The sequence below is a fragment of the Tiliqua scincoides genome, chromosome 2, assembly GCF_035046505.1.
Source record: "Tiliqua scincoides isolate rTilSci1 chromosome 2, rTilSci1.hap2, whole genome shotgun sequence".
Taxonomy (NCBI): Eukaryota; Metazoa; Chordata; class Lepidosauria; order Squamata; family Scincidae; genus Tiliqua; species Tiliqua scincoides.
Genome location: NC_089822.1, coordinates 216,031,294 through 216,058,114, shown reverse-complemented (window position 1 = coordinate 216,058,114; position 26,821 = coordinate 216,031,294). Strand labels below are relative to the sequence as shown.

The 26,821-nt window shown below is 44.4% G+C and overlaps 1 protein-coding gene across 1 annotated transcript in view; it reads left to right on the top strand.

Moving 5' to 3' along the window:
* Positions 1 to 7,630: 7,630 nt before the first annotated feature.
* Positions 7,631 to 26,821, top strand: part of PHF2 (PHD finger protein 2) — a 144,276-nt gene continuing 125,085 nt past the window's right edge. The window contains exon 1 of the mRNA XM_066614139.1: positions 7,631 to 7,868. Coding sequence (XP_066470236.1) covers positions 7,771 to 7,868 — 98 coding nt within the window. The 5' untranslated portion in view covers positions 7,631 to 7,770. The remainder of the gene's footprint in view (positions 7,869 to 26,821) is intronic.

Below are 26,821 nucleotides of genomic sequence, written 5' to 3'. Positions count from 1 at the left end.
TTCAAGACTTTATTCAAGGCGGTTTACATAGGCAGGCTTATTAAATCCACGCAGGGATTTTTACAAATTGAAAGAAGGTTCTTTCTTTCAAGAACCACTACATTCAAGGTGTTACACTCCGATCTGGTTTAACATTCTGGCCTCCATCCTCCCACGCTCCGAGCAGATGGAACAGCTCAGCTTAGGTCAGTTCAGCACTGGGAAGATGAACGAAAATGGCCAATGCCTGCCTTGAGTTTTGCTGTCATCAAGGTCTCTGTGTCAGCAACACATTCTTCAACACGAAGCCCCAACACAGAGTCTCTTGGAGACACCCATGATCAAAGCACTGTCACCAGCTAGACCTGATTCTCACCAGACGCTCCAGCCTTTCCAGCATCAAGCAGTTATCAGGGTGCTGCCTGTGACACTGACCACTCCCTAGTGTGCAGCAGAGTGAAACTGCGAACAACGTGACTGTATCACACGAAAAAGGAAGGAAGACCCTGCATTGACACCCGCAAGACCCGGGATCAGGGAAAAGTGGAGGTATTTGCATGAGTGCTTGAGGAAACTCTTCCAGGCCCGGCTAATGCAAATACATCCAACAGATGGGAACATTTCAAGAATGCTGTTTACAACACCGCCTTGTCTGTATTCAGCAAGAAGACCAACAAGAAGGCAGACTGGTTTGAATCCCACTCTGAAGAGTTGACACCAGTCATTGAGGAAAAGAGGAGAGCTCTAGCAGCATAATAATAATAATAATAATAATAATAATAATAATAATAATAATAATAATAATAATAATAATAAACTTTATTTTTATCCTGCCCTTCTCCCCAAAGGGACCCAGGGCGGCTGTCCCAGTGAGCGCCTGTCCCAGTGAGCTCAACCTGCAAGTCTTCCAATCTGCTCGCAGCAAAGTCCAGCAGATTGCCAAGAGATGTACTAACGACTGCTGGCTCCAACTCTGTTCTCAGATACAGATAGCAGCTGACACAGGCAACATCAAGGGGATGTATGATGGTATCAAGCAGGCCCTAGGTCCAACACATAAGAGAATTGCCCCTCTGAAGTCTGCAACAGGCGAGGTCATCCAGGACCGGGAGCAGCAGATGGAACACTGGGTGCAGCACTACTCTGAGCTATATTCCAGAGAAAATGTAGTCACCGAAGAAGCGCTGAACAACATTGACTGTCTGCCTGTGTTGGAGGAGCTTGACAGTGAACAGTTAGTAACCCCTGCTAACTGGTTAAGAGGCACTTTTTCAAGTGGGTGCTCCTCTTTTATTTAGCAGGGGGAGAGTAACTGGCCCACCTCACCCCAGCAGTGTCTTTTCTAGTGGCTGTCTGCTGGTGTTGCATCTTTTTAGATTGTGAGCCCTTTTGGGACAGGGAGCCATTAGATATTTGATTTTCTCTGTAAACCGCTTTGTGAACTTTTTGTTGAAAAGCGGTATATAAATACTGTTGTTGTTGTTGAACCAACCCTAGCAGAACTTCACATGGCCCTGGACTCCCTTGCCTCTGGCAAGGCACCTGGGAAAGACAGCATCCCTGCTGAGATCCTAAAGTACTGCAAAAAGATCATCGCCACTGAGCTGCGTGAAATCCTCTGTCTCTGCTGGAGAGAAGGTGGAGTACCACAGGACATGAGGGATGCAAACATCGTCATGCTGTACAAGAACAAAGGTGATGGGGTGACTGCAATAACTACCGCGGCATCTTTCTCCTTAGCGTTGTAGGAAAGCTGTTTGCCCGAGTTGCACTACAGAGGCTCCAGGTACTTGCAGAGAGCGTTTATCCAGAATCACAGTGCAGATTCCGAGCCAACAGGTCCACCACTGATATGGCATTCTTCCTTAGACAGCTGCAGGAGAAATGCAGGGAACAATGACAGCCACTCTTTATAGCCTTCATAGATCTCACGAAGACTTTCGATCTGGTCAGCAGGGACGGCCTCTTCAAGATTCTCCCCATGATCAGATGTCCATCCAGGCTCCTCAGCATCATCAGGTCTTTTCATGAGGACATGCACTGTAGTCTTTGATGGCTCCACATCAAACTCCTTTGACATACGAAGTAGAGTGAAGCAGGGCTGTGTTATTGTGCCAACCTTGTTTGGGATTTTCTTTGCTGTCCTGCTGAAGCATGCCTTTGGAACTGCAACAGAAGGCATCTATCTCTGGACCAGATCAGATGGAAAGCTCTTCAGCCTCTCCAAACTGAGAGCAAAGTCCAGTCCAGCTGAAATGTCTGCGTGACTTCCTCTTTGCTGATGATGCAGCTGTCACCGCCCACTCTGCCAAAGATCTTCAGCAGCTCATGGATTGTTTTAGCAAGGCCTGCCAAGACTTTGGACTGACAATCAGCCTGAAGAAAACACAGATCATGGTTCAGGATGTGGACTCACCTCCCTGCATTACAGTCTCTGCGCATGAACTGGAGGTTGTCCATGACTTTGTGTACTTTGGCTCAATGATCTCCGACACTCTTTCTCTCAATACCGAGCTAAACAAACGTATCGGTAAAGCAACTACCATGTCTTCCAGACTCACAAAGAGAGTCTGGTCCAACAAGAAGCTGACAGAACATACCAAGATCCAGGTCTACAGAGCTTGCAACTTGAGTACACTTCTGTACTGCAGAGTCATGGCCTCTTCACACACAACAGGAGAGGAAACTGAACGCTTTCCCCATGTGCTTCCTCCGACGCATCCTCGGTATCACCTGGCAGGATGAAGTTCCAAACAACATAGTCCTGGAATGAGCTGGAATCCCTAGCATGTATTCACTGCTAAAACAGAGATGCCTGAGTTGGCTTGGTCATGTCATGAGAATGGGCGACAGTTGGATCCCAAAGGATCTCCCCTATGGAGAACTAATGCAGGAAAAGCACCCTACAGGTAGACCACAGCTGCATTACAAGTATATCTGCAAGAGGGATCTGAAAGCCTTAGGAGTGGACCTCAACAAGTGGGAAACCCTGGCCTCTGAGCGGCCCTCTTGGAGGCAGGCTGCGCAGCATGGCCTTTCCCAGTTTGAAGAGACACTTGGCCAACAGTTTGAGGCAAAGAGGCAAAGAAGGAAGGCCCATAGCCAGGGAGACAGACCAGGGACAGACTGCACTTGCTCCCGGTGTGGAAGGGATTGTCACTCCTGGATTGGCCTTTTCAGCCGCACTAGATGCTGTTCCAGAACCACCATTCAGAGTGCAATACCATAGTCTTCCGAGGCTGAAGGTTGCCAACAAATATCTGCTGGGCAGGTACCATGAGAGGGGGGTTCAGGGTATACAGGGTCAAAAGGGAGGCACAGGAGCCAAAGGAGGGGGTCCAGGAATTTCCTGTGATCTTAGAGAATGTCTTCATATAGTCTATGAAGACTAGCATTCACATTTTGTCTAAGCCTACATAGTTTTATATATCATAATTCATAGAAATTATGATCCAATGATTGTATGAAATTATTATCCACTGGAGAAGGGAAGGGGCCCAAAAGAACCTTTGTATCCCATAATAAAATTCCTCTCAGAGACCAGGCTGCTGGGGCATGGGTCAGATATCTTTCTGCCATGGCAAGCTCTCGCTCCTTATTATTTGTTATTAAAATTCAGAATTGGTAAAAATATTTTTATTCAAGTATTTCCTCAATTTTGATTAATTGGTTAAAATGTATTTCTGTTCTTCTGCTGTTTTTAGTTTTGTATATTATTTTGTTTTTAATTGCCTACAATGGATGGCATCATGGATTAGTTGAGTCAAGAGTTGGCTGAGGGCTTATACCCATCAGAAGGCCCAGAGGTCAGCCTCTGAACACTCAGTAGTGGTTCCCCGTGAGCCATTGAAGGACAGATGGAGGCCACCACTGAAGACCCAGAACAGACCTTTTCCCTAGAACTCTCAGTAACCTGTTGCTGATTGTCTCGATTGCCTAATTTGTGTGGTTTTGTTTATTGTAAGTCTTTTTGATTGTTGCAGACAAAAAGTGACATAAATTCGAACAATCATAGCAGTAGCAGTGATGGCAGCAGAACCAATATGATAAAAATTTAAGATAAAAAGCTAAACAGCAAGAAAGTAAATTATTTTAATTGCCTTTCCATCCCACTGTCCTGTTGGTAAGCTGTTCTTAGGAAATACTATGTATGCCCTGTGGATTATAGAGAGGGAAAGCTTTCCACCTTATAACTCACTGGGTGGTATCCTGTCCTTGCTTCAAAGAGTTTCATTCACAGTGGCATCTGTAGGATCCACTTGTCCTCATGATGTTCCTGTGAGATAGTTCAGGTTAAGTTCATGCCCAAATCCAGTACTCCAGTCCAGGGATCCCCAAGCCATACCCACAGGTCACATCCAGTCCATTTTGACTGGCCTGCAACATACAATTATGTGCAGTCCAACTCCTTCCTTTTCTGCCCCCATCCACAACCACACATGTTCTTCCATCTGCTGGCTGAAGCAACTGCTAGGTTGGATCCCTCCTGCTGAGAGCCCGGCTGCAAGAGAGTGATATTTTTCTTGTGACTACTAGAGATATGTACAAAATGCATACTATATATTATTTTCTAAAATGAGTCTGCTTCAGCCCACCATAAGAGCAAGATTCAATGATGTGGCCATGGCAGCTAAAGGTTTGGGGTCTCCTGCTCTAGCTGTGACCCTGTACTTGATCCAGAAACAATTAATAGAGTGTTTGAACTATTCAAACACATTCAAAGCAATGCATGCTTTGCAGTCAAATGAAAAATTTATTTACTCAACATGTTTACATTCTTCCCTCCCTCCCATGAGCTCAGGATAGTGTACAAAACTCTTCCACCTCCTTATATATTGTTATTCACAATAACTTTGTGAGACAGGTGAGGCTGAGAGTTGGTGAACGGCCCAAGATCACCTATATGTCAAATATTTTTAAAATATTTATCATTCATAAACCTGTAACATTCTCGACAGTCTCTGTCCTATTTGCAATGCTTAGACAGTTAAAGGCAGGTTTTATGTTTTCAGTTGGTCTAAATATCCAATATCATATCTACACTCCAGTATTCCTCTACATATAATATGTAATTGCAAGACATATGCGTATCCATACCTCTGTCTGCACACACACACCAAATTATGTTTCACATATTTTCTTGTACTTATGACAATACCTGGTTCTTTTACGCAAACCAAACGACATACTTAGCAAATAAGCTAAGAAGTACACTACCCTTAGATCTTGATTTGACTATTTTAAATAGACTGGAAAGGTGTTAATGGGTCTAGACATCACTAGGGTCAACATTTAAAATATTAGACAGCATTAGAAGGTAGATATGAAATAAGGGGCATTTTTATGGCATGGCCCACTCCCTGAGGTCCCCTGGGAAACCCGTTCCTCAGGTGAGGCTGGCTACAACCAGAGCCAGGGACTTCTTTGTGGCAGCACCACAATTCCAATTCCATTGGAATTCCCCTTGGAATTGAGAACTTTACCCTCACTGCTTTCTAGCAGGGTGTCACAACTTCTTTATTCCATTGTGTGTTCAGTTACAGTAATTTATTGCCGGGTGTTGCTTTACTCTTTTGTTCTTTCTGCTTTTTGCTTGGGCCCTTTGGTCCTGTTTTTCTTTTCCTTTTCTTTTTTTAAAGAACGCTGTTGAGTAAACATTTTAAATGAATATGAACAGGAGCCGTGCTGCTCTGTGGTTCTATCTGTTCTGCTTGTATGGTGCTGTTGATGGCGTTTTATATTTGATTGTATTTTTACATGGAATATTTTGATGCCCCCTTGTTTCCAAGGGGAGAGGCGGGGTGGATGTCAATCTTTTCCATAAGGACATGCTCTGCAATGAAGGACAATCTGCCATGGTCACTAAAGTGGACTGGCTGTGCTCCGGTGCAGTTTCCTGATTGCCACATGCTGGAAGCAAACAACAGGGAGAGAGTGAAATGACTGGCTCTCTGACCCCCCCCCCCCTTCACTGAGTTTCCCAGCAGCAGAAGGTATGTGACCACTGCTGGAACCAGAAGACACTCACCCACCGTCCTTCACAACAGAGTAATTCCTCCACTCAGAACAAGAGCAAGACAAACATGGCCACAACAAGAATCTAAAATATATGTTTTTATTTAAAAAACAAAAAACAGTGAACTAAAGCAAAGCAGTGAAGTGAGTGACGGGTTCTCTTGAGCCCCTAGGCAGCCCAATCCTAAGCATGTCTACTCAGAAGTAAGTCCCATGCTAGTCAATGGGGCTTACTCCCAGGAAAGCTTGCGTGGGATCGCACCCAGAGTCCTCACAACGTGGTTGACCAAAGTTAGTACTCGCCTCGCACGTCTGATGTTTATGGCTGCCAAGAACCCCAAACTCCGAGAAGCGAAAGGAGCCGCCACTTCCCCTGACCGAGCCTGAAACTCAGGGCTGGTTTCGTTCCCCATGAAAAGGAAGGCAGAGAAAGACGGGCTTTGCCCCGCCAGTTGGTTTCCCCTGATCAGAGGCGTCGCCCTCCCTCCTACTCTTCCTAACTCCTTCCTGGGGCAGAATCACATGGGAGGAAAAAAAAAGAAACAGGGCTGGGGCTAGGGGGCTTCTCGGCTCCTGAGTCACTTTCTCTGAATCCTTCAGCTGTTGGGATCCCGGGGAGGGCCAGAGCAAGCAAAGCAAAGCAAAACGAAAAAGTTTTGTTTTTGTTTGGTGCTCCCACTTCTGGATCTCTGGCGTCAGATTACAGGCGGATCGAGCCTTCCCTCCACGTTTATGACGACCAGCTCTCACTCCTTGGGTCTCTCTGCCTGGGTGATGAGAGTTTTTACTGAAACGTTGTTGTTGGGGTTTTTTTGAAGCTAGTAGCTGCTTGTGGTCAGAGGTCTCTCGCTGTTTTCCACCCCCACTTCCCTTTCAGAACCCAATCTTAGGCGTGTCTACTCAGGAGTAAGTCCCCTTTCAGTCAATGGGGCTTACTCCCAGGCAAGTGTGGCTAGGACTGTGGCCTCAGTCAGGTTGATTTCACACCCTCCCCCCACAACACTTCCACTGATCGTGGGTAATGTTTTAAAATCTCCCTCCTTCCATCGCCACACGCCTCCTTGTTTTCCAGCCTTGGGACTGGTTCTCTCTCTCTCTTTCTGCCCCCCCCCTTTTAAAATATTTTTTGCGCGGCGGCCCAGCTTGGGGAGTTTTCCCCGATTCGCCTCCCCCTTTCCTTCCAGGCTCCCTCCCCAGCCCCAGCAGAGGTAATATTACAATGTTGCGAGCTGACGTAAGGACATCACAAGGAAAGGGGGCTACATTTCGGAGTGTTTATGAAAAGCTTCGGTACTGTACTGTCACCAGGGGGCATGCAATAGAATGCATTTCGTCCAACATTTGGAATCATGATCCTTGAGCAAGCACCGCCACCAGCACCACCACGAGGGGAAAAAACAGAGGCCCCCCCTCCAGCGTGCGCCTCGGAGGCGAAGCAGCCATGCAGCCAAACTTTGGGGAACCCTCGCTTCTGATGTGATCTCGCCTCCCGCTGACATTGCGAGCTCGCCCTTGAGGATCGCCGCCTGAATTCTCCGGGTGTTTTGTTTTGCTCTTCCCAAATTACTTCCACCGTCTGCGGGCCTCGCAGATCTGCTTTCCTTTTTGCAAAGGGAGAGGATCCGGCCAGCCAGCCAGCCAGCAGCCAGCCAGCAAGGCAGCCGCCGCCGCCGCAGCAGCAAAGAAGCCCTGCCCGCTTTGCGCTCTCGCTCTCCCTCTGTGTGTGTCTCAGCTCGCTTGCCTTGGGAGTCCAGCGTTGTTTTGAAGGGAGCTAACATGGCGACGGTGCCCGTCTATTGCATCTGTAGGCTGCCCTACGACGTAACCCGCTTCATGATCGAGTGCGACGCCTGCAAGGACTGGTTCCACGGCAGGTAACACAAAGCCATCGGGCCTTTTTGTCTTTCCACCCCCCCGCTTGCCAGCCCTGGGGCGCGGGCAGGCTGATCCCCCTCCTCTCGCTCGGGGCCTTTCGCCTCTGTTGCTCGCCAGGGCGCAGAGAGAGAGGGAGCGAGCCTGCAAGCGAGAGGCAGGCAGGCAGGCAGGCAGGCGGAGAGAGAGAGCGAGATGGTGGGCTTGGAGCTGCTGCTGCTCCTCTGTGCAGTTTTCCAACAGGCCTTTTTGGAGAGGAGGAGGAGCCACCGGGTCTCCCCGTCTCCCTCTCCGGGGTTTTTGGTGGGTTTTGTTTGGGAAATGGTCGAGCCCGGGCGCACACAATGGGCTCCCCCCCTGCGCTGGGGCGCCAGTGTCAGGGGGCTGCGGGGGGTGGGGGGAGCTATTGTCCTTTCCACGGGGATAGGAGGCCGGACTGGGCGGCTGGCTGCTTGGCGCTGATGGCTCTTGTTGTCAGGGGGGTTTCTTTGGCTACTGCTTTCCAGCCCACTGCGTGTGTGCCTCCCCCCACCCCCAGTTGCTGTGCGAGGGCCTTCCTAGAAGGGGGTCCTCCCAGCGTGGGGGGCTCAGAGAGAAGATGAAAGGTTGCGCTCCCCCTCACTTTCTCCGGGGGGGGGAGAAGGAGAACAGAAGCGGTTCCACAATGTCTGGCAAGCGGGAGTAGCCAGCCAGCCACGGGGGAAGGTCCCCGCGGGGCGGGCGGCAGCCACTAGCATTCTAGCAGCGGAGGTGGCTGGGCTGCCGTGGAGGGGGTGGTCCGGAGGGTGGAGAGCTCGCTCGCTCTCCCGCGCTGTAGGCAGCCACTCGCCTCGCGTCTCCCCGGGGAGGGGGCGGCTGGGGGTGTTTCCTCGCTTGATAGGCACACGCCGGGGCCGGCGGGCGGACCAGAGGAGAGGAGGGTCCCGAGCGAGGCGGACGGGGCTGGGGGCGGCAGCGACACGGAGCGAGTGGACCTGGGCTGGGCTGGGCACGGCAGGGCTTCCCCCTGAGAGGGACGGAGGAGAGGCGGGCCCGTGGACTGCAGAAGGGAATCCCCCGCTGGGCTGGCTGGCTGGCGCCACTTTGCCTTGGCTTGTGCGAGGAGGGAGAAGCCTCGCCAAGCGGGACCCCTGGCTGGCTGCGAGGAGGAGGAGGAGGAGGAAGGGCACCAGGAGAGCCGCCTTCCCTCCTCCTCCTCCTCCTCCTTCCCAGCGCCCGGAGGTCGCCCTGCGCCGTGGAGGGGCTGCCACGTCTCCCTCCTGCGCTCCTGAGGTCTCCCTCTCTCATCCGAACCGAAGCAGCCCCCGAAAGGGCTGGCTTTGCCTCCTCGAGTCTCCCCAGCGAGCAGCTCGCTCGCCGGCCTGGGTGGCGGGGCTGCAGCCACCCAGGCATCGGAGACAATGTAACGCGCGGGGGCTGGAAACTCCCCTGGCCGCAGCTCCGCCGGTGGTTCGTAGCAGTCTCCGGCTGCAGAGGATTCCCGCCTCTCTTCCCCCCACCCCACGGCCCGCCGCCTCTTTGTCGTGCTTCCTGGCTGCGGTTCTCACTCCACGCTGCCCCATTGGAGTCGTCACGATGGTCTTGTGGCAGGGTCCCCCTATGATCTCTGGGTCCAGCCGTGGAGGGCTGGAAAGAAAGAAAGAAAACTGAAGCTGCAGGAGGAGGGGAAGGGAGACTTCAGTGAGATTTTCTAGGAGGTCAGTCAGGCAGTCTGGAAAGGAGACCTTCTGGGAGCCTATGGACCACAGGTAGAAGCAGTCATTGAAATAACTTGGACTTGTTTGCTAGCTATGGGTAGGAGCTGCTAAAGTTAAGCATCCATTGATTTGTTCGCATGCCATCTCTCTCTCTCTTTCTCTCTCTGATCAATAGTACTTAAAATGGTTTAATTTTGTCTGGACTGTGTGTTTAGGCATTGAGATGAGATGAGTGTTTTATAAGTGTTGAGCATTGGCCTCTTTTGCATTCTTTCCCCTCTTGAATCAAAGCTTTGGTGAGGCTGAACTTGTTTGCAACTTGGTTTCTAACAGCTTGCAGGGAAGGTATCCAAGGCTCCTCTTGCAACTCAATTTCCAGGACCTGGTGGAGCTTGAAACCTGACTTTAAATGATGGCTCTTTAGGCTTGTTTTCTTGATTTCTGTCTTTAAAACATGTTTGTATTTGTAGTCGTTTATATGTGGTTTTGCAGTAAATTGTGGAAAGTCAACCTATATGTTATAGAAATAAATAAATCGGCATCAACAGACCTTTGGCAAGATTGAAGCGTTTGATATTACATTAGCTCCACCCTAATTGTAATAAAGTTATAAGGATTAACTATGAAAGGTTTGTATACCAAACATCATCAGAATCCAAGGCAAGAAGGAAACAGTAAATCTTGAGGAATATGAAGGTACCTAATGAGATCACTGTCTTTTTTTAAAAAAGAAAAAAAATAGCGTTAAGCTAAGGGCAATGAAGCTGCGAGGTAAGGGAACAAACATACCCTTACTTTGAGGAGGCCTCTATGACTAACACCCAGCTGCAGGATGCAGCACATGTCCCATTGGTACTGCTATGCCAGTGCTGGAAAGCACTGACATAAGGGGTTAAGGACTGTGACCTAAGTCATGTTAATGGCTTTCTTAAAATGTTGTTGTAAGACAATCTCAGCCCAGGCTTGTGCAGTTTGGTACGCCTACGCCTGCTGATTTCAATAGACTTGGAACTCAACTAACCTTGCACTCAATCAAGTTGATGATAGAAATCTACTATAGCAGGTGATTAACCCTACTATTCCAACTTGCAACTGAAGGCAGTTTTAAAGAGAAAAGTGAATGATAACTAACCACATTTATGCAGAGCCCCAACATGTAAATATTTGCACAGATACTACCATCAAAAGTGTAAGAACATGATATGCTGTTATGGAATTTGTTGGTCAAATGATTATTCCCTTTCCCCATATTATTTAGTTTACCTTGCATGTTACATTCATAATCCCTCTTTCTACCATGCTAAGGTGTCACCATGTCAAGATGTCAATAAGAAGATATAAACAGTTCAGTTAATGCATCAGTTTTTCTGAGAAATTCATGTATAATGTTTAGATACGTTTTCCTACTATGTATTGTTTCCTAGCTAAAAAGCCCATTCCTAACAAAAACTTTCTAGCACCAATGCAGCTGTGCCAGTGAGGCATGCACTGCAATCTGTGGCTGCATTGTGCCTGCATCAGCGCTGGAAAGTTGGTTAGGATTGGGTTGTAAGCTTTACAGATATAACAATAGCAGGTTACCAGTTTGGGGAAAGTTCATACGATTGCCAGCTGGAAATCCTGAACAAGCAGTGAGGCACTAAGCCAATGTATGTGCTTTATATTTTCGTGGTGTACATGATGTGATGAGTCTATACTTTGTTCCTGCGATCTTTTATTGAGCAAAAGGCTCACAAACTTGAGTACAGTAATACCTCTGATATTACCTAGTGCTGTTTTTGTACAGTGCTCTTTGTCCTGGATTGATTGACATGTGCTATGGCCAATGGGAGTCGCAGATTCTGGCCAATCAGCCCCTATTTCCTTCAATGAGGTCTCCTATAGTGCTATTTCAGACACTACAGTACTTGGCTTTCCAAGAATGGATCTCCTGTGTTAATGAAGGTATTACTGTATATGCAAGCAGTGAATATCCTGGACTGCTTATAACATAAAGGACATGGGAAGCAGCTTCATACTGAGTCAGATCCTTGGTCAGTCTAGTTCAATTTTATCAACACTGACTGGCAGTGGCTCTCCAAGGTCTGAGATGGGAATTCTTCTCTACCATACCTGAAGATGCCTTGGACTGAACCTGGGGCATTTTGCATCAAAGGTTTTGCTCTTCCACAAAATGATGGCCCTCCCACCCCTTTTAAAACTATGTGAAATATGTGTGTGAGTATGACGTCCTATTACATATTAAATCATTTTGGCCAGTGATTGTGTGATTCAGCCCCAAGCAAACACATCAAGAAAACAAGCCTGGAATAAGCTCTCCCACTGCTTGCATTTTATGTTTGGGGGTATTGTGCATATAAACTGTCCTGGGATATAAAAAAAAAAAAAAGGCCTAAACAAGATTTGTGTGATGCAAATGAAATAAAAATAGTAAGAACTTCTTAATTGGGGAATTGAAGGACTAGGTGGCATATATAAAGAATATTTCAAAAATATGCAAAAGTTTATGAAATAACAAATGCAATTTTTCAAAATGTAATTGAAAATAAAAAAGATACTCTTAGGTAAAGACAATTATGTTATGTTGCTATAGGTACAACAACATGGAAACGTATGTATATACCCATGTGTGCGCACAGACAAACACATATTCATGGCATTATGGAGAGCTAACAGCTTCCATTGGAACGTCCAAATATCCTCTCTCTGTGCAGCCTTTCATGCTACTGTACATTCCATGCCATTGCTGAAGGTGCCCTAATCATCAACAGCAGCTTTTCAGGTAGTACAGGAGCATTAAAAGGGATATGGTGGTTAGCGGAAGAAGGCTTGCATTCATGCAGTTGTGCAAACATGACCTCAGGATGCTACCAATGATATTAATTTAGAAAAGGATATACAATCTGAATTTCTTGTAAGATTAATGACTGCCATGATTCTCTAAGGGTGATGTGATATAACTAAGGGTGAAATTCTAACCTGTGCTGGAACAGGTAGGTCAACTGGCATGTGGTGTATCCAGCGTGGGTTTGGTGCAGGCTGGAATGCAATTAGGAGTAAGGGAATTTCTTTCCCTTTACCCTGAGAAACACCCCAGACATCCCTATGGGGCAGTTGGGCAGGGGATGGGGGTTGGGATCCGGCCTGTGCTGCTGTGGCTGGTCCCTCCTCTCCTGTCCCAGGCCCAATCTGTTCTGAGGTTGACCTCCTCCTCCTAGGAACGCTCCCTCCCCACCTCTGTTCCTCCCTTCTGCTGCCCTCTCCCTCCCTCTGTTTAGGTTTGCCCAAGCTAGCACAAACCTGCCACCTCTGGGTGCAGGACCAGCTCTGCTGGCATGTTTGCGATGGCTGGGAGCCGGCACAAGCGACTTGTGCCAGCTCAGGGGGGAGGGGAGGTTGGATTGTGCTGTAAATCCCAGTATTTCAACCCCCTTATAAGTTTCTGACTTCACTTTTACACACACTTTTACAGTGCCAATAAGGTCTGTGGCAGTGTTTTTCTGTCTGTAGAGGGGTAACTCCCAATGAACAGTATTAGATTCTAATTACCTTATTTTAGAAATAAATATTGACAAGTATTAATAGCAAGAAAGTGTGAAAATATAAGGTCATTGCATTGAATGAGAAGGTTGAAAAGAATTGCTTATTTATTATGGAAATGAAGAGTGAGAAAATATGTTGAGCCGCTCTTATGACCTTGTTCTTATTTTTCATCCATTGAAATTAATATAGTATAAACCCCTTTATTTTTTAAAATCTTCTTTGAACCCATCAATGCTATCCTTTTCTAGATAGTTAATTGTCTTTTGTACTGCCACCTGACTATTTTGTATTTTTTTTAAGAAGGTATATTTGTTGTTGATGTAGTTATACATGTAACAGAAATCATTTCAGGGGCATTTTCTTAATTTTTAATTCTGTGCATGAAAAAATGAATGTATTTTTGCATTGTTTTGCAGTCAGCTAGAATTGCATAGTGGACATACAGCAAACTGTGATGATCATGACAATTACACCATAAGTATAGGTGGTGCCTTATAGCATAAGGAAAAAAGAGAGGCCTCTGCCCCAAATAACTTGTGACCTAAAATATGATGGAAGAGCAAAAACAGAGTAGGAGAAAGGCAAGGTTAACAAAGAAGCACACTGATAACTAGGCAATTTGACTCTTACGTATATGTGAGTGTTAAATCTGTAGTATCTGTTTCTATTCTTAGATGGTACAGCTTTACAGCCCAATCCTAATGCAGAGGTGGGAGAAAACAGGTTGTTGTGTGTGCTGATTTTGGTGTTTCTCCAACTTTAGAAATGTAAAAAGCAGTGCTATTTGTTTTTATTCAAAATTTACATTATATTATAAATTATAATTGCTTTAAAAGTGTACTAGGTCAGTGATATAGGTGGTATGGTATAGTTTCAGCAGATGCTGCCACAGTCACTACCCATGCACCCCACCAATAAATAAATAAAAAACAAATAAAACCTTTATTTTTCATAGGCTTTTCCCCCCTCAAAAATGAGAAGTGCAGAAAGCGGTTACATGTTTTTATTTCGTTATCACCATTTTCTTCCACCTCTACTAATAGGGCCTTATGCTGTTGGAACTAGTGCTCCAGAAGCATAAGGTCCTGTAGCTGTTGCAAAGCACAACACACCATTCAGCATGGCCTGGCCACTGCCACAAATGTGTGCCAGTGGACAGGGAAGAAGCCTTGGGGCTGGTATGTTAGTGCAGGGAGGGGGGAAATGGGGCAGAGATTAGGGCAGGGTGAAGGGTGGATTGAGGCTTGGAAGGGGGTTATATTGGAGCTGCTGATATCCTATCCCCCTTCCTATCCTTGATTCACCTTCCTGGGAACACTCAGAGCTGCACCAGATATATAGCTGGTGCAGGTCTGAGTAGACCCAGCATGATGGTGAGGTCTTACCCCTAGGGTAAAGGGACAAGTGTTCCCTTACCTTGAGGAGGCCTTTGCAACCCCAAACTCCCTCATAGGTTTAAGAGTGCACCCCATTGGTGTAACTAGATTGCCATGCAAGGAGTTATATATAGGATTGGGCTGCCTACCAAATATTACATTCTAAACATAATATTGCATACTCTATATTTTCTAATTGATATTCAGTATTTGGTAATTCTTAATTTATAATATTCAGCATTTTCAATTTATTTTGAAACCAATGGAGTACTGTATTCATTTATTTATGTTCTAGATGGAATAGTCATCCATGCTATAAAATATTTCAGAATAATTTTTCAGGTGCACAAGAATGAAAAAGAAAATTGAACATCCAAACTAGGATTTGTTGTAACTACAAATTCTAACCTGGACACCTGGACTATTAGGGAGCAATAATGTTCAGTCTTTCCAAAGATATTGATGGCCTTGAAGCATTCCAGTAAGATCTATGCATACTTTTATTTGTTCATTGTCATCATGGTGTCACATCCTGCTGCCATCTTATCTGCTGAAGTGGCTTGCTCAGAATATACATCTCTGCTACTCAGGGAACGCTGTGGTTTCCCATAAAACATTCAACATAGAATGTTTCTCTAGGGCAGGGGTGCCCAAACCCCGGCCTGGGGTACACTTGCGGCCCTTGGGGGCTCCCAATCCAGCCTGCTTCAACAGGAATGGCCCCTGCAAATGAGAAGAAATGTGCTGATCCCTGGAGAAGGGGAAAAATGCATCCCTTTAAAATCAGTTTTAAAAACTGAACAGTCCTTTAACAATAGCCTCTTTAATGAGGGGGGGGGGGCAGCTGGCTGACCCCTCTCTTCCCCCAGCAAGTGAAAGAAAGGTGATCATTTTGCATTGGTGAAGGGAGGGGCTGAGTAAAGTGCTGATGGACTGTCTTCTTAAATGACTCTTATCTTAGAGTCAAAAGGTCAGCAAGGCTGTTTTTCAATCACTGGAGCAAAGAAACTTTGTTTTTTAAATTGATTTGCTATACTGCAGTTTTTTTTGTTATCCACATGAGTGCTTGGAAGGGAACCCAGGCAAATAATTAGTCTCAACCTGTAGTAATTTACAGGTTTTAGTTCAAGTTTTATGTTCCTGTTTCATATTGATGTTTCATGGTAGGGTAAGTATACTGTATTTTACAAAAAAAAGTTACTCTTTATATAGGAAGGAATATTGCATAAAATGTTACCAACAGAGGAACATTTTGAAGGAAGAAAGTTATGAGTTCTGGTGGCTGGTAGTTCAATAGCATTCCCTTTGTTCTCAACTTTTAAATTCCATCACTTGCCTTGGTAGACTCCATGTGTGGAGGACTGTGACAAAAGTGCAAAGTATTTTTCACTTATTTCTTTAATGTATACCATAATAGACTCTAGTATGGTGGTTCCCAAACTGGCTCATGACCCACCAGGGGAACTGGAAAAGAAATGGGCAGAAATTGGCAGCAGCTTGATCAGGACAATCGTGCTGCTGCTGGGGAGGGAAGGGTATTTTAACTTACCTGGGAGTTCCTATGACTCTCCGAAGGGTTTGTGGAACCTGTGACCTGCTCTGAATCCCTCCTGGCAGCTCCAAACTGCTGTAAAAAAGCAAAAAACCACTTCCTGTTTTGCAACAAAAACAGGAAGTGGTTTTTTTTCTTTCACAAAGTATTTTGGAGCAGCTGGATGGGCTGCACAGAGGGTTGCCATAGTGAATCCCAGGTAAGTTTAAAACACTCTTCCTTCCCCAGCAGCAGCATGATCATCCTGATTGTGTTGCTGCCCCCCCTTCCCTGCAAATACTTACAGGGTTCCCAGAGTCTGAGTAGGACTTCGGGAACCACTGCTCTAGTGGATTGGATCAAGAAAGGGTGTGGGTTTGGTGGCAGCAGCATCTGCTGTACTCTCACTCCTTCCTTGGTTCTGCCTTCACAGGTTCATGTGGCTAGCAATATCACTGGTGCAGGTCCAAGTAGACCCATCTGGCTGGCACCTGGTTGGTACTGAGTAGACCCACCTGATTTTGGCCTCTGTGGAGGCCAAAAGTCCCTTGCAAGATTGTTGGTGCCACTGCATAGCCACATGGGGAATTAGGTAGGATTGGCTGTCAGCCTGACCATGGGTGGGGGGAAGGTTATGATTTAGCCTTTGGTGTATAAAAGACAGGAAATTTTGATCTTCGGTGTGTTAACAGTGAGAGTGGCAGCCTATATTTCTGGTAAGTCTCCAGATGCTTGGTGATGTCAAATGTCACTGCTGAACTTCTGGGTTGCCAAGTTCCATACACAGAGCTTGTCTGCGCATTTGGCCATTGCTCATCTGCTCAGTGGGCCAAGGTATTTTGCTCTTCTCCATGGAGCATTGATGTAACCAGGTCTCTGTGCTTGGAGCTCATCCTGCTCCAAGATGTACTGTACATAAATTGCATGTGTGAGGTGGTTTCTGGGTGCTCTGTGATGAGGAATTTGAGGCCTGTGTTGCTCTTCTGCATGAACCATTTATGTAACCAGGTCTCTGTGCTTAGAGTTTATCCTGCTGCAAGATGTACTGTACATAACTTGCATGTGCGAGGTGGTCTCTAGATGTTCTGTGATGAGGAATTTAAGGCCTTAAACAAATTCTGTATTGCTTCATGCATTAGTGTACACCTGAAATGATAGTGTCATGATGGGAGAAAGGACAGAGTGTTTGGTTTTTGTTCTCTGAATGTGGAAGACTGGCTATATTTTTCTCAGCTAGATTCATAGTAAGTTTTAGGGGCCAATGAGGTTCTGCTGTGGATACAACGGTTGTTTCTCATATACTTGGAGGGTTCCCATCTGGCTGTTTCCTGCTGCACTCCAGAACAGAAGTGACTTACATTACACAGAGAGGAAGAGCTTTATATGATATGGGAGATGCACACAGAGGTGCAGCCCATAAGAAAATAAGAAGAACCCTGTTGGATTAGGCCAAGGGCCCATCTAGTCCAGCTTCCTGTATCTCACAGTTGCCTGCCAGATTCCTCAGGAAGCACTGAAGACAATAAGATACCAGCATCAGTGACAGGACTATTGCATCCTCGACAACTGCATCCCAGTCAAATGCACTGGATATTTGCATCCTTTTTTCCCCTTTGCATCCCAGACATTTGTGTCCCAATATATGTATTTTTATACTGAATGTACTTTTTATTTTTTAAATGCAAAGGTAGGGTTAGGGTTAGAATTAGGGCTGGGATAAGAGGGTTAGGATATACTGTATAACTTTTTTTTCCTATAGTTTTGCAAATTGTATGGAAAAAAACAAGATGCAAATGTCCAGGAATGCCAATGACCACAACAAAAGTGTCCGGCTTGCAAAAACCCTAATACCGCCTGTATCCTTTGCCACTCCCTGGTACAAACTCTCCCTGTGTAAGGAATACACTATGTCATAATTATCTGAAAATAAAAGGAAAGAAATAAATATATTTTCTGAAAAATCAAGTCTCTTTCTATTGGAGTCACTGCAATTTTTTTTATGTTTGATTGTAATTTGGGCCATTTGTGCAAGATTTGAAAGTGATACCCTAGTTATGCAGTTAATTAGTTACTGGGTGATTTATTGCTACAGTGGAGTGTCATTGTTCAAAGAAGTAGAGAAGGACAAAGTATAATAGTCAGATCCTTTCATTACCATAACTTTTGAACTATTTTGGAATGCTGCCCAGTTATCAAATGTGTATTATTCAGTAACTTTTAGCATAATTGACTATGGCAGTGGTTCTCACAAATGTGGCACTGGGACCCACTTTTTAGAATGAGAATCTGTCAGAACCCACCGGAAGTGATGTCATGACCAGAAGTGACATCATCAAGCAGGAACATTTTTAACAATTCTAGGTTGCAATCCTACCCAGGGGTAAGTTCCAATTACTATCACTGTTAAAAGCATATACATAGTAGCCTGTTAAAAGTACAGAGCTGTAACATTACCCCAAATGCAGTACATACACGGTAGCATCAAGACTAATATATTAAAAATAAAATATTGAAATGAATGGGGACCCATCTGAAATTGGCTCATGACCCACCTAGTGGGTTCCGACCCACCGTTTGAGAAACACTGGACTATGGTGTGATAGTGACTTGAAGGGAAAGGAAGGTGTGCTCTTTAACTGCTTATTCTTTATCTTGTTTCTATAAGTACTCCATGTTCATATAAAGATTCATAGGGGACTCTATATTGGGGAATAAAAAATCAATCCGCATAAGGTAGGATGGGGTGGACATCTTGTTCAATATTGAAAACTTCTATGCTGCATTTCATAATTGTATAGTTGATACTAAGAAATGCATGCTTCCCTTTATTCCCCCCCCCCCCCAAATAGTGGATTTGCAGGCATAGGAAGCCTAACTCAAACAGACTTCCCAACCCTTGTCTCCCCATGGAAACTAATCAAAACACCTCAAAAGCTACTTCTGAGGATTGGGTGACCCTCAAGAATGGGGTTGGATAGGGAGCTGTGGGGTGGGGAATTCCACCAAATTTTTTTGAGACCAGTTCATGATATGAAATGTGTTTCAACCATACCTAGGAAAATTCCCCCTCCCCAGTAGCTCTCTGTAGAGCCGTATACAACACAATTCCCTGTTAATTGGAAATGGCTTTTTTTTGCACAAGTGTAGGCATTTGTTCACAGCTTTTAGGATCCAGCCCTTTGTTTCTAACCTTTGTGCTGTGTTTTGAGAAGGCTGAAACTCTGATGTTAACAATAATAAAGGGCAAGTGAGGAATAGCAAAAAAAAAAAAAAAAAATGCACTGTATCCCCCTAATTCTAACAGGAGCACTCTTATTCATGGCTCTGTTTGACCTAGAGCAGGATTCTTAACTGACTTTTTTCTTTCCTATTTTTCTAAAAAATTTCCGCTCCTGCGCTACATAGTTATAAAGCGCTCAGGATGGAGACAAGCTGCCATCCTCCGACTTATGTGTTATATTGTGATATACTGTAGTTTGCGAGAGAAGGGGTTCTGACAAGTTGGAAAGGAAAAAGATGCCCCCTTTCCTTTATTATTGTAATTGTTGTTATTAAGAGAATTTATATACTGCTTTTCAACAAAAAAGTTCACAAAACTATTTACATGCAAGCCGGTGACTAATTAGCTCCCTGTCCCAAACGGGGTCACAATCTAAAAAAAATTGTAGAAGAACGCTAGCAAACGGACACTAGAAAAGACACTATGCTGGGGTGAAAAGGGACAGTTAGTCTCTCCCCTGCTTAATATTAGAGGGACACCACTTGGAAAAGTGCTTCCTGCCCAGTTAGCAGGGTTCTGTTAGAGATCTCTTTACCTGAGATCTCCCCACATAATGCAATGTGTTTTTGGTAGCCTTATTATGCATGTCTCCCTCAAATCCAAATCCTAATCCTCTTCCAAGATATAATATCCAGTTTTTTTTAGGGGCTTAGGCAGACTAGTTTCCTCCTCCACCTATTTTCCCCCACCTCAACAATTGGTACTTGAGTGCCTCAACTTTCCATGGTTTCTGGAGGCCACGGGGCATGCTCACTCTTTGTCAGGCTGTTTAGAGGGGTATTTTGATTTTTTCCCCTCTTTTAATTAACACTTCTGAGTGGGTGGGGGGTCTTCTAAAACTGCAGCAGTCACTAGCCTTTCAGTGTAGATAGGTATGAGACTGCACTGTGAGTTCAGAGTTCAAATAACAAGATTTTTCAAGACCCGAGTTCAGTTTTCCCATTTAGCTGTTTACAACTTCAGAATAAAGCAATACAAAAATAATTGCAGCATGATGACCAAGTATAAGTACAGGTAATTATGTCAATGAAAGTGATATGTGAATTACTTTAATTGCATGCAAATAAATCATAGCCCTCTGGCTCCAGACCAATTTCAACCTTAGTTGTCAAAATAATAAGAAACATTCTTTAAAAATTGTTTGTATGTGTGTGTGCTTGTGTGTGCATCAATTTCTCCATGCTCATAAGCTCATGCTCATGCCTGTGGGCTTCGCAAAGTATTTCATATACTTCTGATGTAATGATATTCCTTGTTTAAGGACAATTTGGAAAGCTTTTTGTGTGTGTGTTTCTTCATAATGTTTTTGTAAGCAGATTGTTAAAGGTTGCAGTCCTATACACACTTAGCTGGGAGTGAATCCTGTTGAATTCAGTGAAATCTGGGTAGACGGGCATAAGATTGTGCTATTAGTCTTCTCTGTTATCTGACTTTTATTTTTCATAAGAACCATATACCGGTATGTTTTAAAAAGCAAATTATTCTTACTGGAACATTAAAGAAAACTATAAACATTTATTAGAGTTGACAGTGATATTGACATTCTTTGTGACTTTCATATGAAATCCCTGCAATTATAATGTTGTACAAGAAGCATAATGTTCTTATTACAGTATAATCCCAATTAATGCACAGCCAGGATGACAAAAAGTTGAAACTTTAGCTGATGTGACTTTCTGTTCTGTAAATTAGAAATTCATTTCAATAAACAATGTTTGCATGCCCTCAATACAAATGGCTGTTTTTATTATCATAAAAATGCCAAGATGTGAAATGGGTCCAGAAATCATGTTGTTGTGGAGACAGAATGGACCATTTTGTATTTAATGAACTAATGGTAACACAATCACTTTGAAGGTGTGTTTGAAAACCACCTTCCTTTGCTTTTGTGGGGACCTGGTGCTGTATGAAAGAGTGCTTCTATGCATGAACACATCAAAGTATAGGCAGCAACAATTTCTCTGAAGATGACTTTGATGTATGACTTGAAGTAGGAGTAAAGAATAGGTCAAGTCCTGTTATAAGGAAAGACTGAAGGCTAGAATCTTGGAAACGCCAAAGAACAAAATCTGGAACTTTAGAAAGATTTGCCCTGGATGCAGAGGCACAAATCTGTTTATAAGAGTTTGTGTCACTGTTCCCTCTGATTGGGGTTGCAGTTGACCAGAGATATACTCCATAAGATATTAAGGATGGCCTGCTGGTGGTTTGTGAAAGGTTCTCTCTACTCTCTTCCCAGCCACTCTACCAAATTTTAATTCAGTTATGGTAAAAAGTTTTCTCAAAGTTCTATTCATGGGTAGAAAAATGTCTGCTAAAAGTTCTGTGTGAGTAAGTTATTCTACATTTTAATAATAATGTTACTTAACATTTGTATACTGTTTTTTTGAGAATGCACCACAATTCATGTACACAGTACTGTATTATCTTCTTAATGTTTTCCTTACAATAGCCCTGTACAATAAATAAGTATTATTATCCTTATGTTGCAATTGAACTGAGAGCCTTGCCCATGGCCACCAGGGGAGTTCATGGCAGAAGTGAGAACTGGACCAATGAAATTCTAATTCACAGTTCAGTTTCTTAGCAACAGTGATATATCATGTAACATTTCTAGTTTTTAAAGATGTTTGATAGGTTGGCTTATGCAGCACTTTTAGAACCTGATCTATTGTCCAATAGAACTGCACACAAGAGTAAATTTGCCTTCCTTTTTGTAGACCATGCTAATACACACTAACAGAGCAACCCTAACCTGTGCTGGACAGCCAGGCCGAAGTGGCCTGCACAGTATTCAGTGTAGGGTTGGAGCAGGCTGGAGGTCACCTCAGGGTAAGGGGATATTTTCTCCCTTAGCCCATGTCGAGCCCCAGCCTGCCCTATTGGGGTACTTGTATCTGTGCCCGTTATTTAGCTGGCACAAATCGGAGAAGCCTGTGTAGGGCTGGCTGGGCCAGGGCTGGTGCTGGAGGCTAGGATACAACATGTGTTGCCACCGCTGATCCCATCCCTTCCTGGGCTCAATCTTCTTTGTTCTGCCTTCCCCCCCCCCAGAAACGCCACCCCTCTCCCTTCATTCCACCCTCCCACCTTCTCCCATCTCCTGTGCTGCCTGGCAGAAACTCACCTGTGCTGGCCGGCACAGGCACTCGATCTGACGCCGGTAGGGTGGTGCACATTGTTGTGCATTTGCGATATTCAAGAGCTGGCAAAAAGGACCTGCACCAGCATAAGGTGCCTTTAGAATTGGGCTATAACTGGTCTAGTATTTTACTTCTATTATGTCACAAAGACAATTTGTCATGTTACTATAATGTAACTGTAATGTTACTATAATGTTAATATCATGTTACTTCTTGGCTTGGAACCAGAATACTTGAGAGACTGCCTTCTCCCATACAATCCTGTTCATTCTCTTAGGTTATTGGAAGGAGCCCTATTGGTTGTGCTGCCATCAAGAGAGGCCAGGGGTATGGTGGCCAGAAACAGGGCCTTCTTGGTGGTGGTCAGTAGCAGAGCTACCATTAAGTAGAATGGGGCACATGCCTCGGGCATGAAGCTCGTATGCTTCTAGGACCGCGTAGGAAGCCTTACTGAGGCTCCCAATGTGGTCAGAAACTATGCTTTCTGGTTTGCTGGAGGCACAGTTACCATAGGAAAGCCTCAGGAGGCTTTCCCTGTTGGTCCTGGCGTTGCGCCAGGCTGTGTTTCATTCCAGGTGAGTGGGGTGGGGGTGGCTTCGTGTGTGTGTGGAGTGCTATTGCAGACCTTTGCTCCAGGGTGCTGCGAGGGCAGATCCCTAACTAGTGGTGGTGCCTGTGTTATGGAATTCCCTCCCCTTTGAGCTGAGGACAGCTTCCTCTTTGTTAACCTGGTGAGGCCTGAAGACATTTTTATTTAGGAAAGCCTTCAAGGCCTATAATGGCTACTTTTAGGAATTTATTTAATGTTTTTTTAATTGTCGTTTCTTACTGCTGTCTGTTTTGTTTTATATTATCTGCTTTTATTGTCTTATGTATAGTTTTTAGCTGTTATCATTTTTTTTTGTATTTTATGCATTTGATTTTTGTTAGCTGCCTTGGGTACTCTGCAGAGAGAAAGGTGGATTACAAATCGAATGAATGAATGAATATAACATTACCATTAACACAGTATTATGGCATCACACATATGAAGTGCTGGTCAAAGCCCTAGTGCTGGAGACTCCCTTGTGGCCTTCTAATTTTGGGGCAGAAATCATGATTCGGGAAGACCCTGTCAAGTTGTGCACTGTTGAAATGATTGATGGTGTACTATTACAGTGAGCTGCAGTATTGTGGTGAAGGCAGGCTGATGAAATGGCATCTAAAGGAAAACTGTGGGCAACATTTTAGATGTTGCCCCTGAATAATGTATCAGTCCAATAGATCACAATGGCATATCTCAATTTGGACTGGATGAAAACAATTCTGAAGTTTCAGTATCTCACTGTTAAACATCTGTCAAGCTAGGCATGATATCTTTCTCCTTGCTCAGGCTACAAGCATGGCCAAGAATATGAAGCCCCACATGGACCACTTTCTCATATAAGTGCCTACACATGAAGCTCATTTTTCATTTTGACAGGAAGCACCATCATAATAGCATAGTAAAGGTATCGTAAAGTGGGAAAGGTGATTACTTATATCTGGAGCGTAAACAACTCAGAATGAGACAGGGTTATATTTTGTTTGGAACTCTTAAAAGTCAAGTACAGCAAATGATAAAAAGGCCAGTTTTAACTTAATGTCTTTTTTGGATTGGTTTGTAATGTAGGAATTGTTAATATTCCTTCTTTAAAATGCAAATTAAGTTTAGAGCCCAGTCCTATCCTTTTCCCCCTCCACTGGTACAGCCACACCAAAAATAAATGCACTATATCCAGTACGGGGGGCAGATTGGGAGACTTCATAAGAGATGGGAATTATTTCCCCTTACCTCTGTCTAAGCCTCCCACTCTGCAGTAGGTCACCTTGAATCAGCTCTTTAGCAGGTGTAAGTTCACGGAAACATCCTCTGCCCTCTGTTCCTTCTCCACCCAACCCAGTTTTCTCCCAGCCCACCCAGCATTCTACTTTATCCTCCGCTGCTTTACCTTCTCCAGTGGGTGTGGTGGGGTCCATCAGTAGTGGTGAAGCCCTGCTGCCTCCCGTGGCAGCACTTGGAAAATGATCACCAGACAAACTGTTGTGCTCCGCATGACATAAATGCATAAGTGCTCTGCATAAATGCCTCCACATGCCAGTCCAATCCACAATAGGATTGGGCTGCCTGTGTGTTAATGAGCTTTGATGTGTGTTGCCTTTATTTTTTCTCATTGCAGTAAATTGAACGTATATCCTATAATAGTACCTTAGATAAATCATCTTTCATAGGAGACATGCATACTGAAGGCATTATGCTTCTGTGCATTCTGGCATATAGTAAAACACTTTTGACAAGCTCATCTGATCTTCTAAACAATTGTCAGAAAATGCAAACTCTTACTTATTCTATTAGAATCAACAAATCCAGATGCAATTAAAATTTCTGGAAACCTGATATCATTACTTGCAATGTTTTGTTTTTTTAATTTTTATTTTAAAAGATGCTGAGAACTCTTTTTTAAAGGACATCTTTCCTTTTCCTATGATGGCCTTTAACTACAGATAATGTACTGAATATTTAGCTGAATATTCTAGAACTGTGCCAACTTGAACTAGCTGGGGATATTGAAAGAAGTTCTGCATATTTGTTTCAAATGCATTCTTCATGGAAGTTGTTCAGTTTTGATATAAATGGTGGTTGAAGTTATGTTTGAGCTGTTGTTGTTGGCAACCTTCAGTCTCAAAAGACTATGGTATCGCGCTCTGAAAGGTGGTTCTGGAACAGCGTCTAGTGTGGCTGAAAAGGCCGATTCGGGAGTGACAATCCCATCCACACCGGGAGCAAGTGCAGTCTGTCCCTGGTCTGTCTCCCTGGCTATGGGCCTTCCTTCTTTGCCTCTTTGCCTCAGACTGTTGAGCTGTAAAAAGGCCAGAAGAGAAATCTGAATTGTTCCAGGAAGGGGCTGATCTTCACTTGTTCCAAAAATGAATTTCTGATATAACCATAGTAATTTAACACCTGCATTAAGAGCAGAACTACAAACCAGTCATCAGAGAAATGTTTACATGCGTGCCGTACTGCAGGCAGACACCCTCTGTGGCTGTGCAGATCAGCAGTGCTCTGGATCATAAGGTCACTTTTAGATCCTCACATTCAGGATGTAATCAGAAGTCTTGCAAATAACTTCTCCAGTGCATCTGCCTGCCTATTTAAGTCTCCTTCTATCTCTTTCCATTTCTCCCTTTTCTTCACCCATTGCTGCCTTTCTTCTTTCTATTTGTTAGCCATGCTTTCCTGGCCACTGGAAGCAGCCCTGGAACACTCTTGTAGTTCTTTCCACTGGCCTTGAAGAGCTGGTAAATCAGTCCCAACAGCACCATGGTGTTGCTTTTGGCCTGTGTCTGAACACTGCAATGCTGGAAAGAACACTTGTGGTCTCTTCTCATGGGCATTTAGCTAAGCTGATTTCTAGAAAAAGCAAGCAAGCTACAAATCCTTCTTTAAATGCCTATTGCCACAGCACCTTCTTTGCTTTATTCCCCAGCACCTTCTTTGCTATAGAAAATGAATGCCAGATTGATCAAGGTCACCTCTTCTGGTCTTAAAGGATCCCCATGCTCCTTTTAGCCCAAGACGAATGCACCTTGGTGCTCTTGTGATTTCCTGTGGTGCCTTCTGCAGCTTTAAAGAAAGAGGAAATGGAGTGCAGCTTTTCTAGAGCTTGAAAAGTTTCCAGAGTGGTTGTTCTGTTAGAGTGTCACAGCAAAACTAACTAAGCATCTTGTGGCACCTTTAAAATGAACAATCTTTTGTAGCTTTTGCAAACTATGGTCTACTTCACCACAGGCATGAAATGTCTAGTGGATTGTACTCCATTAAAACTTATGCTATAATAAATATGTTGATTTTTATGGCTGCCGCTCAGTTCTTTGTTGTTTTTCTTGGAAACTTTGTGACCAAAGGGATAGTTGCCTTTTTGCCTAAGGTCAATGCATTCATTTACACAAGGTGACCAGGCACCAAGCTAGTAGTACCTCTGTGTCAGCAGGCCGTTGATTGCTAGATTATGCTGCTCTGCAGAGCCAGGATTAAAGTGACGCCATCAGTAAAATAATCACTTGAAAGAAACCAAGGACGCTTGCTGAGATAATGTCATCAGAACTGGAGTTGGAAACATGTGAATGTGAGTTCACACATGCCTATTGCCACAATTTATGTAGTGGAATGTATTTCACCTAAACCAGCTTCAAGTGTACGTGGCCAGTGTTGAGCTTACCCTTTCCATTTGTTTGAGTGGTAGAAACATTTTACACTGCACTTGCACTGAAAATGCAGAGAGATAAATGGCCCTCTTCATACATCAGTAATCAAATGCAGAACGAAGAGGGGATGTATTACTTCCTGTGTTATAACTCAGTAACTA